Here is an 18,206-nt window from a genome sequence, read left to right as displayed (position 1 = left end):
TGAATTTTAAAAAACAGAAAAACAAAAGACACCTACACCAACACTGAGGCCAAAGAACAAGTCCCTCTAACTGTGTTAGCTCCACCGCCCAGGCTCATCAGGCCCTCACCATTAGAAGCCCACTCTCTCAAGCTGCTCCGGAGTCGCAGCGAGGCCCAAGGAAGAGGCGAACCAAGTCACGGGAACTGCAGGATGTGGTCGCCCAGCTGACTGTGGACCACACGTGTGGTGTGTTCTCATTTCTGTAAAATACAATGTAAGGATATTCACGAAAAATCACTGAGGATGTAGTCTAACCTGTTAGCAATGATTACCTTAGGGTGGGAAGTAGAGGAGACCAGGGACCTACATTTTTCTCTAGTTCATACTGCTGCAAAGATGGATTTTTTTTTTAAGGTAGAAAAAATCCAATTATATTTAAAACAAAAAAGCAGTAATAACTAGGTAAATAAATGATATCTAAAAAAATAAACTGAAGGCAGAGCCAAGCCCAGCCCTAGAGGAAGCGATTCTGCTCTTCCTTCCGCGCCCCACCCCCAGCACTGAAAACCCTGCCCCAGCCCCCGGCCTTGGGGACTGCATCCCTGGGAGCGACCTGGGACCCCCCAAGTCTCCCTCCTCCACCAAACCAGTCTCCAAGCCCCGCCCCCCCACGGCTTTTCCGGGGCCTACACAGCCCCTGTGCTAAGAAAATGGGAGCCCCTGGCCCGCCGGGCAGAGCCCTCCCTGGAGCCGCAGCCCCTAGAAGTCAGCCCCGCGGCCAGAGCGCGGCACCGCGTGACCTGCAGCCACATGACCCACGCGGGGCGGGGCCGCCAGCGCAGTCGCTGCATCAGCCGCGGGAAGCGTCCGCGTAAGTGGGGAGCGGGGTCCGCGGGGACCGCGGGGACCCTCCTCGCGGGCGGGGGTCCGGGCGCTGCCCAGCCTCCGGCAACCTGGGGCCGGGACCCCTAGCGATCCGTTCGGGTCCCTCCCCGGGAGGGGCGATGGGATCGCCATTGGGGTGGGGGAAAAACTCCTGTACCCCACGGACCGCGGATCCGGCCACCTCAGCCTTGGCCTTCCCACTCTGATTTGACCGCAGTGCGGAGGGGAGGACTAAACGCCCTCCTTCCAGAGCGATTACCTTTGCCGCGTGTTCTTTCGGGGAAACAGGATCTGCAAAGCAAGGCAGGCCGCTGGGAGCGCCCCTCTCTGGTACTGAAAGAACACACCTCTCCAGGCCTCCACCTGCTCTAGTGAGCCAAGATGATCCCATGACCTCTCTATTTACTGAGGAAGAGTTCAACAGTAGAGTATCTAGCCAGGTGGGGGTTGTCGAGGGGTGGGGAAGGGGGGCCTGGGTCGAGCTGCAAGATGATAGCCAACATGTTATATTGAATACTATGTGGTTTACATGCATCTTCTCATTTCACGTTCACCATCGTGAAATTTGTCAGGTAGGTGCTGTTGTCCCCATTTTCCCGTAAGAGAAAACAAGCTCAAAGAACTTGGGTCCTTAACCAAGGTCCTGCAGTTAGTTGATCAATGGAGGAACCGAAATTGGAACCCAGGTCTGTCCCACAGCAGCGCCTCCCGGTGGGTAGTGGAGGCACTTGGCCCAACCTGTCAATGCTCTGTGAACTTCCCCTTCTGGGCTCAGACAGCATGGAGAGAAGGGCTTCTCCCCTCCACCCCTTTCTCCTTACCCCTTACCACTGATTCCTTTTGTCACCTACCCCCACAGGACAAGATGAAGCTCATCATCCTGGACCACTATTCTCAGGCCAGTGAGTGGGCAGCCAAATATATCAGGAACCGCATCATCCAGTTTAACCCAGGGCCAGACAAGTACTTCACCCTGGGGCTCCCTACTGGTGCGTTGTGGGATGGGGAGGGTGGGCGAGGGCATTATGGGCTTCTAAGGGGCCAGGTAGGTAGGCCCATTCAGCCAAGGGACTGCAAGGAGGGCTCTGAGGTACTGGCCCTATGAGTGAACGACTCCCCTGACCCCGGACATACGAAGGAGAGGACCCAGCTTCCTCTGGGCTGGTTTGTTGCTGCCTGCTCCTGAAGAGTCCTGGAGTAGAAGGGATCTTGGTTAGGCAGGAAAAACTTTGATTTTTAGGCTATATCCTAAGCCAGCCCTGTCAGTCAAGTCTCCTTAACAGAATTAAGTCCTAATACCTTAAGGCATACGTTTTATGTAATGAATTAACTTCTCTGCATCTAGAGTGCTACTAACTAAGCGCCATCCTTGGGAGAATTGAGAAGATAGTCACTCAACGCATTTTCTGTAAGGCTTAATTAAACACAGGACCTAAGTGAAAAACAGTCCTAGTTTCTTTGGGGAAAAAATCAGAATGTTGCCTTTATGGGAGGATATTTTAAAGGCATATTTTTTCAAGGGGATATTTTTTCAAGGCAACTGTTCTGATTATTTCTTTCAGAAGTGGGGTGGATTTGCCTCAGTGACCAATCCACTATTGCAGGAGTCTTCAAGCTTTTTCTGTATACGGCCAAATAATAAATATTTTACACTTCACTGGTCATACACTCCTGAAGAGTCCTGGAGTAGAAGGGATCTTGGTTAGGCAGGAAAAACTTTGATTTTTAGGCTATATCCTAAGCCAGCCCTGTCAGTCAAGTTACAGTGTTGGAGATGGGGGCAGGGAAGGTCTCTCTGAGAAAGTGACATTTGAGTAAAGGCCTAAAGAGGTGAGTTAGCTATGCAGATACCTGAAGGAGAGCATTGCTGGCAAAGGGAACAAACACCATGTGCAAAGGCCCTGAGGTAGAATTGCTTGAAGCAGGATTCCTAGCTGGGGAGAGAGTTAGCCAGGGGCCAGTTTATATAGAGCCTTTGTTAGGACTGATTATAACTCAGAGTGAAATGAAAAGCCATTAGTGGGTTATGAAAAGAATGATCTGATTTGGGTGGGGCTTTTTTCTTTCCATCTTTTTATTTTTAAAAGTTTCATGCATTCAGAAAAGCTGAAAGAATAGTACAGTACCATCTACCTAGATTCACCAATTGTCAACCTTTTGCCACATTTGCTTTCATCTCGTGGCTCATGTTCTGTCTGTACACACACACATACACGCACACATTTCTTATAAGCCACTGGAAAGCAAGGTCCAGAGATCCTGACACTTTACCTCTAAATCCTTTAGTACATATCTACTCAGAATAAGGACATTCTCTTATATAACCACAATACTATTGTAATACCTACGAAAATTAAAAATCATTTCATAATATCATCTAATATATAGACTATATTAAATTTTTTCCCCTAATGGTCCACATTTATTTTTTAGAGTTTTTAAAAAAAATTAATCCCAGTGTCCAGTCAGGCTTCATGCATATTTAGTTTCTTAATCGACAGCAGTCCTCTTGCCTTTTGATGGGTTTTATGACTGACTTTTTAATGAGACTCAGCTCGGGTTTGCTGCTCCGAGGGGAAGTCTTCCCCAAACCCACAGGCTAGCCTGTACCACAGCCGACATTACTGCTTCGTGTCCCCACTCCTAAACAGTGAGCTCTTCCAGGGTGGCTGCTGTGTCTCTCACTTCTCTGCATCCCCATCCCGTACCTCTCACGTACTGGTTGTTCAGGGAATGTCATGTCAGTAATTAAGTCTGACATTCACTTAGGTGCTAATCACAGTCATTTCAATCATCAGTGTGCTGAATGCTAGGGATTCAGCCATGAACAAGACAAGACACAGCCCTTCCCTCCTGGAGCTTACAGTCTAGGGGGGAAATAGGCATTAAACCAGCACTTAACGGATGGCAGTTGGGATTGAGCATTGGGTAGGACTTCAGATCTGATTTGTTTCTGTCAGGTCTGACAGGTTCTCCTGGTGGAGCATCCCTGATTCGTTCCCGGGCGCCCTCTGGGCTTCCAGGAGCTGGGGGCTGAAGGGGGTTCATGGCTGTGGCCTCTCTTGCAGGGAGCACCCCACTCGGCTGCTACAAGAAGCTGATTGAATACTACAAGAATGGAGACCTGTCCTTCAAATATGTGAAGACTTTCAACATGGACGAGTATGTGGGTGAGTCTTGGGAGAATCGTACTCCTCCCCTCACAGGATCGGCCCAGGAGAGGGCGGGGGAGGTCTCAGGGAACCAGTGGCATTTGGGGGTAGGCTCAATTGGTGATACCGTATCTTCCAGGCCTTGGTTCACTCAGCTATGACATGAGGCTAATAAAGCTGACCTCATGGGCTGAAAGCATTAAGTGATATAACAGGTGTGGAAGCTTTTGATCAGAGCAAGCGCTTAATGAATTCCAGCATATCTCCTCCCCTGCCTCCTCCCCAACTCCATGCCGTTTCTTTCTGGAACAAATGGCTGCAAAGGGGATCTGGGGTCCCATGGCTGGGGTGTGTGCCCCCCCTCACACCAGTGTCTGTGTCTGGACTTTCTCTCTACTGTTCATCTTCCAGTCCCCTTCCTGCCAAGTATACTGGGAAGGGAGCTGAGACTGGTGTCCTTTCCACTGATGAAAAGTGGCACCTTGGGCTTCTGTCACCCTCTCCACCTCCACCACCATTTTGCAATGGTTTCGCCTTAAAGGTTCTTTTTTGTTTTAATTGTGGTAAACTACACGTAACGTAGAATTTACCATTTTAACCATTTTTATGTGTACAGTTCAGTGTTGCGTGGATTCACACTGTTGTGCAACCAATCTCCAGAACTCTTCTCGTCTTGCAAAACTGGAGCTATCCATTAAAAGTCACCCGCCCGCTTCCCTGCTCCTCAGGCCCCTGAAACATGCACTTTAAACACTGCTTTTCTTCTTAACTGAAAAAAATCTTTTTTGGGAAGCTCTGAGATAATTCTCTCCAACCACTTGGTGTTCCACTTGGGGTTCAGGCTGAGCAGGGTGTAATGGGGGGGGTGTGAATGGTGAGGTGGGAGGCACAGGGTAAGGGGTGTTCTTGCTTCCCTTCCTGATGGGCCCAGCCCTCCCCCGCAGAGGCTAGCCCACCTCCAGAGGTCCAGACTGATCCTGGCTGGCCCCCAGCCATTCTCTTGTGAAAAGGAGATCAGAATGAGGGCCCAGGCCCATAGTCATGGTCATGGGCACAAGGACACCAGCTCAGCTTACTCCGAGTGGCTGGGGGTGAGAGGGCTACTGCCCAAGGCTCCCCGATGGGCTCTTCCCTGAAAGTGTCTCTGGGGTCTGGGAGTATCCTGCCATCCTTGGGAGGGCGCCCTTGCTCAGCCTGGCATGACTGAGTGCAGCCATGGCCCCACAGGCCTTCGTCGAGACCACCCGGAGAGCTACCACTCCTTCATGTGGAACAACTTCTTCAAGCACATTGACATCCACCCAGAAAACACCCACATTCTGGATGGGAATGCAGCTGACCTGCAGGCTGAGTGTGATGCCTTTGAGGAGAAGATCAAGGCTGCGGGTGGGATCGAGCTGTTTGTCGGAGGTGAGCTCGACAGGTGTCCAGGGCAAACGCAGCGTGGCTGGAACATATGAGAAGGGGACAAGACCCATGCCTGTCTGCAAACAGCTCCCTCTCTCTGCACCAGTGACAGTGGGGTCACTCATTAGCCTGAGGCAGCAGGGAAGGCACAGAGTGGGAGCCCTGGTGCCCTGCCCTGCCTCTGCCGCTCAGAAACTTTGTGATCTGGGGCATCTCCTCTTTCTGCAATTTGATGCCTTGTCTGTAAATTGAGGTATTTGGATTTGGACTCCAAGATTCTCTCTATTCCTCAGACAAGGTTTTATGGATCAGTCATGGGACTTAAACATAATCACAGACTCATGTAGTTCCAGAAGATTCCACCATCAGCCCCTGCATGCTAAAAATAGCAATTGAACCCCAGAGAAGTTTTGTGACTTGCCCAGGGTCAGCCAGCCAGAGCAGTGGAGAGAGGGTGGGGACCTAGGGTATCCCGCTCTCAGGTTTATGCCTGTCCCTGCCCTGAGTTGCCCTCTTACACTTCCATCTGTCAAGGCCTCTGGAGTCCCCCATGGGGGGTGGGGGTGGGAGGCTGAAGTTGAACAGTCTTTGACTGCTCCAGATTTAACCCTTCTTTACTTCAAGGTGGAGAGGGAATGGCTAGGAGTGCTCATGTTCTGAGATCTTATAAACTTGGCAGCCCCTTTCCAGGCCCTGTGTATGTTTTCTTCGGTGTGACTCCATCCCAGCAGGGATAGAGAAGTGGCAGGAGAGAGAGAAGTTACACTTGGATGATCTGGGGGGCAGAAGCTTTTGGGATTGCTCCCTACTTAGCTTTCTGAGGGTGGCAGCAAGTTAACAATGTCTTTGTGTGCCTCAGCTAGAAATGAGAGGGGAAGATCATATGCTTAAAGTGTACCTTTAAATGAATGAGGTGAGAGACATGGTTTTCCAGGATTTTTTTCAGACCCCAGGTGGGGAAGGAGAGATTGTCCGTTCTTGAAATCTTGGATCCCTGGGACTGACAGGGCTGCCTTGTCTCTTCTGGGCAGGCATTGGCCCTGACGGACACATCGCCTTCAACGAGCCGGGATCCAGTCTGGTGTCCAGGACCCGTGTGAAGACGCTGGCCATGGACACCATCCTGGCAAATGCTAGGTTCTTTGATGGAGATCTCGCCAAGGTGCCCACCATGGCCCTGACGGTGGGTGTGGGCACTGTCATGGATGCTAGAGAGGTAAGGGCACAAGGGGGGCTGGACTTGGCTTTTTGCTGTTAATTTCAACCATACAGGTACCACCTGAATCCATTTTATTAAAAATGAAGACATTGGAAATAAGGCTAAAATCCCAGCTGACCCTATCACTGCTGTCCTTCCTCTCTGGAAGTAACCATTCTTCCCAGTGTGAGGTGAAACCTTTTCAGCACTGACTGCCCAGGAGGCCCCAGGCTCCTGGTCTCTGTCTACCCAGTGCCACTAATATCAGAATATGAATTTGTATCTGTCCAGGTACTGAGAGGGGCCCTCTGGTTCCCTGCAGTTGGTGGAGGCCAATGCTTGAAGGGAGCTCCCCCTGCAACCGCAGGGTGCTTGTGGTTATAGCCCTGTGCTCAGGGATTCATAAATGTGGAGAAGTGTGATTGAAATAGTGTCTTGAACTGAATTGAGTCTTTCTATAGAAATTTGGGTATCATTTGAATTTTTTGTAGTTCCAATTTCCTTACTTTCATTAGAAGCATTTTCTCTTCCTTTCTGATATATTCAGTGGGAAGCAGCTACAGACATTTTAGCTTTAAGTTTCTTTGCCCAAGTCTGTAAACAAACATGTAAATCACTGAAAAAGTTTCCCTGTCTAAAGTGATTTTTTGTGAAATGAGCGATGGCAGCAGATTTCTGTTGGGTAACCTTGAATCAGTACCTAGGGAGGTCATTCTGCTGTTTTTGGCCTTGCAGCTTATAAACACTACAGTTTGAGGGCTCTTCCTGTGGTGTGCAGAAAGGACCTGGGGATGGAAATCTGGAAATTCTTTTTTTTAAAACGAGTTCTGGGGTCCTGAACAAAGAGTCACATTCTTTCTATGCCTCTGTTTTCTCATTTCAAGAAAGGAACGGTAAATCCTGCTCACAACTCCATGGCAGAAGTGAATTACAATGAAAGGATATCTGGAATGCTGAGTTCTTTATAATCACTTTCTGGCACTTAACATTCTTTTTTTTTTTTTTTTAATTAAAAAAATTATTTTATTTATTTACTTTTGGCTGTGCCTCACGGCTTGCAGGATCTTAGTACCCTGACCAGGGATTGAACCCAGGCCCTCGGCAGTGAAAGCAAGGAGTCCTGACCACTAGATTGCCAGGGAATTCCCACACTGAACATTCTCGATATTTTAAGTGTTGTGGGGAGTCTGTGCCTCTTTTACTTAAACAAAAAGCATTACTCCAAGTCACGTGAGCAGGTCTAATACTCTGAACTGAAAGTGACCAGATTAAGGGGCAGCTTTATTGGGATTCAACCTTAGCAGCCACACAGATAACTCTCACCATTGCTTCCAAGGCCTCCCTGGAGGCGCAAATCAGGACCCGTCTTTTTCCAGTTTGTCACCGTGGAAACTCACCCAACCTAGCGGCCCCGGGACCCAGTGTCAGAACTGTCGGGATAAGGCGTGGGCCTCTGTATGTATGGCACACCTGTTCCCAGGGCACTTTCACGGTCATCATCAAAGGTGCCAGGAGGCACCATCGTGTGGTGGTCAAGAGCATGGACTCTGGGTTAGAAATGACCTGCGGCAAGTTACTGAAACCCCCATCACAGAGTCCACTCCCTTATCCTAGAATGTAGGGATAACAGTGCTCCCCATCTCAGGCTACTTGTGTGACAGAGCACACAGAGCGTGGAGCAGTGTGCCACGTGCTAACGACGTACAATGACACATAACAACAGTCCTTACGATTGTCCTGGGTGGCCACTAGGATTCAGGTGTCTAGACTCCCCGTTCCGCTGCTCCTTCTCCTCCATCACAGGCTCGTTTTCTGATCCCCAGGTGATGATCCTCATCACGGGTGCTCACAAGGCGTTTGCTCTATACAAGGCCATCGAGGAGGGAGTGAACCACATGTGGACTGTGTCTGCCTTCCAGCAGCATCCCCGCACGGTGTTTGTGTGCGACGAGGATGCCACCCTGGAGTTGAAAGTGAAGACCGTCAAGTATTTCAAAGGTGAGGGTGGGGTGGGTCAGGGAGTAGGTTGCCAAGTTCAGGTGTGCCAGGAGTGAGGAGTGGATCTAGCTTGCATGCTCTGGCCACTTTGACAACTATGATTTTAATAAAATCAAACCCTCCTCTCAGAATACAGTTTTCTCTTCCATCCATGACTATTTAAGGGTCCATTTCTAGAGACCTGTTTGCTCTGAGGAGGAGGAAAGAAAATGAAATGAAAGTGGTAGTTCAAGGGCAGTTTGGTAATCTCCTTGCAGCGATATTGAGCCTTAGGTTTTTTATCTTTCCGGATCTTGTACAGGCCTTTTCCTTGTAGTCAAGGCACTGAACTGCCATGCACATCTTTTTTTCTTCTACTTAAAGCGGACACTCACTGCTTTAAATAAACTTATGGGAAAATCCTCATTTACTGAGCAGGCAAATTAGAAATTTGTTCTTTGATGAAAAGATTAACTTTTTTTTTTCTTTTTTTTTTTTTTGCGGTACACGGGCCTCTCACTGTTGTGGCCTCTCCCGTTGCGGAGCACAGGCTCCGGACGCACAGGCTCAGGGGCCATGGCTCACGGGCCCAGCCGCTCCGTGGTATGTGGGATCCTCCCGGACCGGGGCACAAACCCGTGTCCCCTGCATTGGCAAGCGGACTCTCAACCACTGCGCCACCAGGGAAGCCCAAGATTAACCTCACAATGGCCAACTCTCCTAGAGACTGAATTTATAACAGTCCCATGGATTCTAGCATTCATTAGGAATAACAAATTCTTTTCCTATTCTTAGGGTGTTTATCGTTCGGGCCCACAGACGAAAGATGATGAGTATCAGTTCTAGGACAAAATTTGAGAGCTCCTGGATGTTACTGTTGATAATCATGGAACTCTGCCTCTACCTGCATTAATGACTTTTGTTTTTAATTTTTTGTAGGTTTAATGCTTGTTCATAACAAGTTGGTGGATCCCTTGTACAGTATCAAAGAGAAAGAAACAGAGAAAAGCCAGTCTTCTAAGAAACCATACAGTGATTAGCCTGTGCTAATCCTAGCGTCAAGTACCTCATTGGGACAGGCAGGTCTTTCTGGAAATTGTCTTTAGGAGGACAGAATTGTATTTCTTTAATCTAGTACGGTTACTCCAGATAAGTGGGTGAACTTATTATTCTTGGCTATGCAGCGTGGAGTCCAGTCATGGAGTTTAGCTACTTGGTTGTAACTTACTGTTAATCAGAAAAAAAAAAAAAAAAATCACCCCATAATTTTGATGTTGGCCCGACTAGGGGTTTTTAACTTTTTGTTCTGTCTCTGACACTGTTTACGTGTACAATACACTCCTGCTAGTAAGTTCTATCATTATGTGCACTGATTCTCAATTGGGAGGGAGTTAGGGGCTTATGTATATGGGACAAAACCTCTTTGGAGAGTCCTGAGAGCCCCTCTTGAGCAGGCCTGCCCCTTATTTGGGAATCACTGTTTTAGATTAAGGAACAAACACTCTCAATGTCTAGAATCAGTATAAGGAAGCGGTCCCTCCGGTCAGTAACAAGTGCCATGGGAAGGAAACTATCCCTTACTTTCTTTCCCCAGTTTTTACTGCTCTTTCAGTTGGCCTTTCTGTGAACTCAGAGGACTCCTTGAGGGAGGATTTGGGTGGGTAGGACTAAGAAGAAGGCTTTTGCTGATAAACTCAGAGGCTCAAGGGGCCCAGCCACGTCAAACTCTCCTCCATCAGGGACCTTCCAGCACCAGGAGGAAGGCGGAAACGCTTTTCCCACCAGAGCCCTGTGTTTTGTTCCAAGGTCTCACTGTGGCACCTCTCATACGTGCTCTTTCATAAGTCCACAGGGCCAGCAGATACTGTCAAGTTCAGCGTTGTGTTCAGTCAAGGTGATGGAGCCAGGGCAAGCAGCTTAGTTGAGTTAGAAACAACACACGAGTGACATGTTCTACATCCCTAAGAGCTGAGTGCCAAGAAACATACCAACTGTTTCTAAAGTTGCCTAATGTCCTTTCCCCACTGAAAATACCCTGCCCTTCTAACCCTCCCAGGTTCGTGTGGCATGGTCTGATGTTCCCAGAACATCAGGAAATAGAGTGCTTTTGCTCCTTTATCCTTCACCCCTTGTTCACAAGCTGTCCACTGCTCTGCCTTCTTTTACTCCTCTGCCTTGATGGTTTGGATGCTGCCTCCTCCTCCCTATTTCTGTGCCCATGTGAAGCTGCTGCTGCCTCTATTTCTGGGAAAGACCTTTCGGAGCCTGGCTCAGGCCTCTCTTTAAGTGCTGTGTTTGGTACCAGCATTTCATCTTTAGCTTTTATACGTGATTGTGCTGTCATTCTGTCTTAAGCTAATGGATCAGTGGACTTGTTTACAATATTTTCTATTAAATCCAGTATTTTCAAGTAAAATGTCTTGTTTGTGGACTTCCACCCCCAAAGGTCAGAAGCTGGTTTGGGTTGATATTTATATATTTTGAGAATAGCTAGCGAGCAAAGCTTCATACTCACTCCTCACAGCAGCTCGGCAGGAAGCCACAGTCATAGCAACTGTTGATCTTCTTCAATCACCCGAGGGGAAAATAATCAAAATATTTCATAAAAATGAAGTGCCTGTGTGAAAAAATGGTAGGAATGAACAGATAAGCAATAAAGTGTCCGATTCTGGCTCTACTTGGCGTCCACATGAAGATATGACTGTTAACTAGAATAAGGCAGATGTGTGACCAGGAGGGATGTATCAACTGCAAGGTATGGAAGGCAGGTTTAAGGTTTTTTTTTTTAGTTAAAAAAGTCAATATAATGGAACATCTTGGGTCAACGTAACCAACTGAGGTATAAGTAGAAGTTGAAAGAAGGGTTTACTTTTTTAAGAACTGTATTAAGATAATTTACATTCCCACAGAATTCACCTGTTTTAAATATACATTCAATGATTGTTATTAAGTTTATGGAGTTGTACAATTCCTCACCACAGTCCCTCTCTATCATCCCCAAAGCTCCCTACTCCTACCCCAGCCCAGGTGCCACTCATCTACTTTGTCCCTATAGATTTACCTTTGCTGGACATTTCATATATAAATGGAATCATACAGCAGATATCTTTTGGATCTTCTCTGGCTTCTTTCACTAAGCATAATGTTTTTGAGGCTTACCCATATGACATGTAGCAAGCATCCATTCCTTCTTATTGCTGAAGAATATTCCATTGTATGGATATACCACGTTTTGTTTATCCGGTAAAGAAGGGATTACATTTTAAGTACATATGTTAATAGGAAAAAAATCATATTAGAACGAAATGAGAAAGGATTTACTGATGACAGCTAAGCTGGAGATGTCTGTATGAACTCAGGACCTTAAAAAGATCTGTCATGGGAAAAGAACCTTAAAAAGAGTGGATATATGTATATAACTGATTCACTTCACTGTACAGCAGAAAGTAACAACATTAAATCACCTATACGCCAATAAAAATTAAAATAATAATAATGATTAAAAAAAAAAAAATCTGTCTTTCCCAGGCCAGTTTCCCTGGTGGCCCAACAGCTGTGTCGTCCTGCTACAACCAGCTCTTATGCAGATCAAGTGGGATGTATACTCCTGGGCCAGACTGGGCCTCTGATACCACTCAGGGCTTCTTGGAGAGGAGAAATTATATGTTTTGGGGGCAGGGATCACAGTGGGCCTGGAATATCTTGTTCCCAGAAAACAAGGATGCTTTCAAAAATGTCCGAGGCAGTACTGAGAGGACAAAGCAGCCTGTTTAATGAGACTCCTATTGGCCAGGTTGTGACAGTTTGATCAATAAAGAAATATTAAATACAGCTAAATGAAAGAAGACATACAGATGGCCAAAAAGCACATGTAAAGATGCTCACCACCACTAATTATCAGAGAAATGCAAATCAAAACTACAATATCACCTCACACCAGTCAGAATGGTCATCATCAAGAAGTCTACAAACAGGACTTCCCTGGTGGCGCAGTGGTTAAGAATCTGCCTGCCAATGCAGGGGGCACGGGTTCGAGCTCTGGTCTGGGAAGATCCCACGTGCCGTGGAGCAACTAAGCCCGTGCACCACAACTACTGAGCCTGAGCTCTAGAGCCTGTAAGCCACAACTACTGAGCCCACAAGCCACAACTACTGAAGCCTGCGACCCTAGAGCCCGTGCTCCGCAACAAGAGAAGCCACCACAATGAGAAGCCCGCACACCACACGAAGAGTAGCCCCTGCTCACTGCAACTAGAGAAAGCCCACGCACAGCAACAAAGACCCAATGCAGCCAAAAATAAATAAAACTAATTTTTTAAAAAAAGTACAAACAATAAATGCTGGAGATGCTGTGGAGAAAAGAGAACCCTCCTACACTGTTGGTGGGAATGTCAATTGGTACAACCACTATAAAGAACAGTATGGAGGTTCCTTAAACTAAAAATAGAACTACCGTATGATCCAGCAGTCCCACTCCTGGGCATAATATCTGGAGAAAACCATAATTCGAAAAGATACATGCTCCCCAGTGTTCATTGCAGCACTATTTCCAATGGCCAAGACATGGAAGCAACCTAAATGTCCATCGACAGGAATGGATAAAGAAGATGTGTTACATATATACAGTGGAATATTACTCAGCCATAAAAGAACAAAATAATGCCATTTTGCAGCAACATGGATGGACCTAGAGATTATCATACCAAGTGAAGTAAGTCAGACAGAGAAAGACAAATATCAAGATATCACTCATATGTGGAATCTAATTTTTAAAAATGATATAAATGAACTTATTTACAAAACAGAAACAGACTCACAGATTTCAAAACCAAACATTATTATCAAAGGAGAAATGTTGGGGGGAGGGATAAATTAGGAGCTTGGGATTAACATACACACAGTACTATATATAAAATAGATAACTAACAAAGGACCTACTACATAGCACAGGGAACTCTACTCAATATTCTATAATAACCTATATGGGAAAAGCATCTGAAGAAGAACGAATATATGTATATGTATTGATAAAACTGAATCACATCGCTACACACCTGAAACTAACACAACATTGTAAATAAATCAACTATACTCCAACAAAATTTTAAAAAAATAAATAAATACAGCTAAGTGGAACAAATTGAATCTATCTGTAAAACCCCAAGTGTGACACTCAAAAAGGAAATGGTAACATTAAGTATACATGGAGTTGTATTTCAGGAAGGGTGGATGGAATGTGCTTAAATTTTCATTACATTTAATAAAAACAAGCAGCATGTTGACATAAATGGGTGTCACCTCTCCTATTAAATACGTCTGTTTATAAAGAACAGATGGATACAAGAGTCTAGCCCACTATCTACCCGCCCCTATCTATGGCTTACTCCCTTACTTCCTCAGGTCTTTGCTCAAATGTCATTTATCAGAGAGATCTTCCCTGACCCTCCAATATAAAGTAGCAATCCTGATTCTCTATCCCTCTCTGGGATAGTTTCTGATGCCTCCTTCCTGGGAACTAAAATCCCTACTGTGATGAGATGCTAGTGAAGCATGCATAAGTTTCCAGTAAGACATATTGTGATAGAATCCTGGGTTATGAAATAATGGGTAAATAAAACAACATAGTAATTTGGATCTCAAGGGTGCCCTTAACACCCACGATTTTCCCCTAGTCCATTCGGTCTACTTAGAGAGACCTAATTCATAGTGTCTCAAGACTCTAATCCCTTTTCCTCCAGTTCTTCTCTGAGCTGATGACCTTGAAAATAGAAGCAATCGGAAAGAACTTCCACAAGTTCCCACCATCACATACACCCGCCTGCCAGCCCTGCCCTCATTGTTTGCCCTTTTCTTGTCACCCTCTGTGCACTAGATCCCATATTCCCTTGCCTCCTTGAGGGCATTGCTCCAGCAAGACTCTCCTCTCGCACCTACAGCATCAAACTCCTTCTTTCCTGGATCACCCCTATCAGAATACAAAGGAAGCTTTAAAAACAAAACTCTTTACCCTGTTTGTCCCCTCCTATAATAGCTTCATTCTCTGATACGCTTTTCAATAAGCAAAATTTCTGGAATTACCTGTACTCCGGCTCCAATCTCTCTCCCCCAGTTCTCTCTTTATTCTGGTATTCCCATTATGCACGTTACACACCTTTTGCAATTCTCACAGTTCTTAGATATTCTGTACCTATTTTTCTTTCATTCCTTTTTCTCTTTAAATTTCAGTTTGGGACATTTCAAGATATTGACATACCTTCAAGTGCAAGATTCTTTTCTCAGCTGTGTTCAGTCTACTGATGAGCCCATCAGAAGCATTCATTTCTGTTACAATGTTTTTATTTCTAGCATTTCTTTCAATTCTTAGAGTTTCTTTTGCTTACTCATCTGTTCTTGCATGTTGTCCACTTTTTCTGAGACCTTATATTAATCTGGGTTATTTTAAATTCCCATTATGATAACTCGAAAATCTCTGCCATGTCCGAGTTTGGTTCTGATGCTTGCTTTATCTCCTCAGATTATTTTTTTCCGCCTCTTAGCATCCTTGTAATTTTTTATTGAAAGTTGGACACGAGGTACTGGGTAATAGAAACTGAGATAAATGGGCCATTAATGTGAGGTTTTATGTTTATCTGGCTAGCAGCTAGGCTGTGTTTTAATGTCTCCTGTAGGTGTCAGATGCTTCACTTTTCTTCAGTGTCTTTTGTTTTTGTCTCCCCTGTTGTCTTTGGGTTTCCCTAGAAACTCCTTAAAATAGAGGCTGAGTCTTGCAACTCTTTCAAGAGCTGTAATCCACTGTTATAACACTGGAGCCCTATAGATGATATAGTATTAGGGAGAAGCATTCTATAATCTTATGGTTAAATCTGCTTTATTTTACTGGGCTAGAATCTCTGGGCTGAGACCTACAGAAGTTCCTTAGCCTTTTTTTCCTCCCCACTTACGTGAGCAAGGAAGGCTAGAGAGGGCTCACACCATCCAAATGCCCTTCCCCTAGATCACAGAAGACTCCAGCAAAGTAATTTTCCTTGAGGGCAGGCTTCTGCCATGGAAGCAAAGCTCTGGGTGTATTTCCAAATGGTTACTCCTCCCACCCCACCCCCATCCCCCGAGGCCGCCCCCTCCCCCAACAAGAGGGGATTCCTCTGCCATCTTCACAGTGGGAACATGATCCAGCTCCTGGAGGTAAAACCCACAGAAGCGTGGGGGGTCCCCTAAGGAAAACTCCCAGGAGTTGTCTTGCTCCTGTTTCAAGTTGTAATAATTTGATACTTGTTACAAATTGCTCCCCAGAGTTTTAAACTCTCAAACGAATCCACACTCAGCGCCCTAGCAATTCATTTAAATCCTAATTTTTGCCTCAAGCAACTTCGACTTTGGGTGAGCTGATCTGTATTTTCTGCATTTTCCTGTCTTTCTAGTTTTTGTGGAAGTTTGCCCTGTGACCTCAGTTCTCTGATGGATCGAAGAAAAGCTGATTTTCAGTTTGTTCAGCTTATTTTATTGTGAAGATACCCCATTCTTTCTCAAACACACTCCAGATTTTCACCTCCCCTCCAGTGAAACAGCACTCGTCAAGGCCACCAATGACCTCTACACTGATTGCCAAGTCAATGCTCAGAGCTCGTATTATTTGATCCATTTGCAGTACCTGACAAAGCCGACCCCTCCTTCCTTCAAATTTGACATGGCTTCCAGGACATCACACTGTGCTGGTTTTCTTACCTTACTGGCCACTCTCAGTCTCCTTTGCTGGTTCCTCCTCATCACCCTGAATTCTTAGCATTTGCAGTGTCCCAGGGCTCAGTCTTTGGACCTCTTCTCTCTTAAAACTCACTCTCTTGGTAATTTCATCCAGTCTCATGGCTTTAAATACAATCTATACATTGACTCCCATATTTATATCTCCAGCCCGAATCTCTCCCTTGAACCCTGGACTAGAACATCCAACTGCCTACCGAACATCTCCACTGAAATAACTATCAGACATCTCAAACTCATCTGTCCACGACTCAAGTCCTGATCTTCACTGGCAAACCTCTGCTACCTATAGGTTTCTCCATCTCAACTATTCAAAAAGACCTAGAAAGCGACTCTGATGCCTCACCTTCTCACATTGTATATCCAATCTATCAGCAAATCCTATTAGTTTTACCTTCAAGGAAGTACAGAATCTGAACATTTGTCAAGACTCCCAAGTGCTGGTACACTTGTCCAAGCCATCTGTACTTCTCACCTGAGTCACTGCAGTAGTCTCCTAATTGGTCTGTTTCTGTCCCTGCTCACCCTGCTCCCCTGAAAGGTTAAGTCAGACCCTATCACACTTTGCTCAAAGTCCTCCAACGGCTCCCATCGCAGAGTAGAAGCCAAAGTTCACCCAAGGCCCTATGCAGTCTGTAGCACCACCCACTCCCATCCCACCTCTTAAAATTCTCCCTTCCTCAGCCTGCTTAAGTCCTTACTGGCTACCACACTGTGCCTGGAGCCCTCTAACATGCTCCTATCCCAAGGGCCTTTGCCCCTGCTGTTCCCTCTGCCTCGACTCTCTTCTCACAGGTGTCCACAAGGTTCACTCCCACACTGCCAAGCCTTTGTTCAAGTGCTATGTTGATGAACTCCTCTCTAAGATTCCAACATCACTCTGCTTCCCCTAACACCTTATTCCTTCTCCCAACTTCTCTCTGTGGTGCTTATTTTCTGATAAACCATATGGTTTGCTTAGCGTCTGTCTCCTTCCACCAGAACTTAAGTTCTACAAGGGCAGGGAGATTTATACCTGCTTTAATCACTGTTACATTCTCAGCACCTAGAAACATAGTAAGGCCCACTGTGAGGTGTTCAATAAATATTCGTTAAAAGAGTAAATGAATACTAGGAAACACAACAGGTTACAAGAAGTGGAACGGGATCGAAAATAAGATACACAATCACCTTTTAAATTTATATGCATTTAGGTTATATTAATATTAGTTTAGTTTGTTGATTCAATGAAAAAAGTTAAAAAGAGCCAAGGAAAAGAAATAACTGTGCTGACTTTATACTTAGCAACGGTGGCATCAGAATCTCACTAAATTTTCAATGGGCACAGTATTCTCCAGAGCAACCCCTGGCTCTGAGAAACGTGGGACTACTTGGAGTGGTAAATCTTTGGGCTACCTGAATAATTGTGCAAAGAATAGACTATGGGTGCTGAAAGTTGATATTACCATAAACAGCTTTCTGACGACAAACTCTCAACCTGGCCTGCGGGCCGATGTTTTTTTTAATGAGCCAAAGTTCAGGGAACGGACAATTTGGCTACTCTTACCAGTATGAGAGGGCACCACAGTGTTACAATTCCTTGTCTTACTTAGCAGCTTCAGCTATAACTTAATTTCTTTACTTCAGTGGTTGCAGGCAAGTGCTACTATCAGGAGTGACACTTTAATGTCACATCACAATTGGATGTCAACTATGGTTCAAATAGTTTTAAGCGGCCTTACAGTTTTTGGTAATACTGCTATTCCTGCCTTGCTTGTCTCATTTGATGCTATTCTACCTACCAAGGTGTGTAACAGACTATAATGAAACACAACGAGGAAAATTAAAATCCCAGAAATAAACCTGCT

The 18,206-nt window shown here is 45.7% G+C and overlaps 2 protein-coding genes across 4 annotated transcripts in view; one reads left to right on the top strand and one right to left on the bottom strand.

The window, feature by feature from the left end:
• Positions 1-723: 723 nt before the first annotated feature.
• On the top strand, positions 724-11,017 carry GNPDA1 (glucosamine-6-phosphate deaminase 1). 3 transcript variants are annotated; one of them, XM_024752284.1, is made up of 7 exons: positions 724-853; positions 1,727-1,856; positions 3,936-4,037; positions 5,247-5,429; positions 6,458-6,642; positions 8,448-8,622; positions 9,541-11,017. In XM_024752284.1, exons 2-7 carry the CDS (start codon positions 1,733-1,735, stop codon positions 9,639-9,641), a joined length of 870 nt encoding a protein of 289 aa, XP_024608052.1. In that variant the 5' UTR covers positions 724-853; positions 1,727-1,732; the 3' UTR covers positions 9,642-11,017. The 3 variants fall into 3 exon arrangements, with proteins under 3 accessions (XP_024608052.1, XP_024608053.1, XP_024608051.1); XM_024752285.1 differs by lacking the exon at positions 724-853 and adding an exon at positions 1,083-1,197; XM_024752283.1 differs by lacking the exon at positions 724-853 and adding an exon at positions 1,188-1,307.
• Positions 11,018-11,129: 112 nt separating this feature from the next.
• Positions 11,130-18,206, bottom strand: part of RNF14 (ring finger protein 14) — a 28,468-nt gene continuing 21,391 nt past the window's right edge. Inside the window, exon 9 of the transcript XR_003004078.1 lies at positions 11,130-11,218. The gene's annotated coding sequence lies outside the window, so the exon portion shown is untranslated. The remainder of the gene's footprint in view (positions 11,219-18,206) is intronic.

The sequence above is a fragment of the Neophocaena asiaeorientalis genome, unplaced genomic scaffold (assembly GCF_003031525.2).
Source record: "Neophocaena asiaeorientalis asiaeorientalis breed wild unplaced genomic scaffold, Neophocaena_asiaeorientalis_V1.1 scaffold204, whole genome shotgun sequence".
Lineage (NCBI taxonomy): Eukaryota > Metazoa > Chordata > Mammalia > Artiodactyla > Phocoenidae > Neophocaena > Neophocaena asiaeorientalis.
The sequence above is the reverse complement of the archived record's forward strand: the minus strand, read 5'-3'. Positions and strand labels throughout refer to the sequence as shown.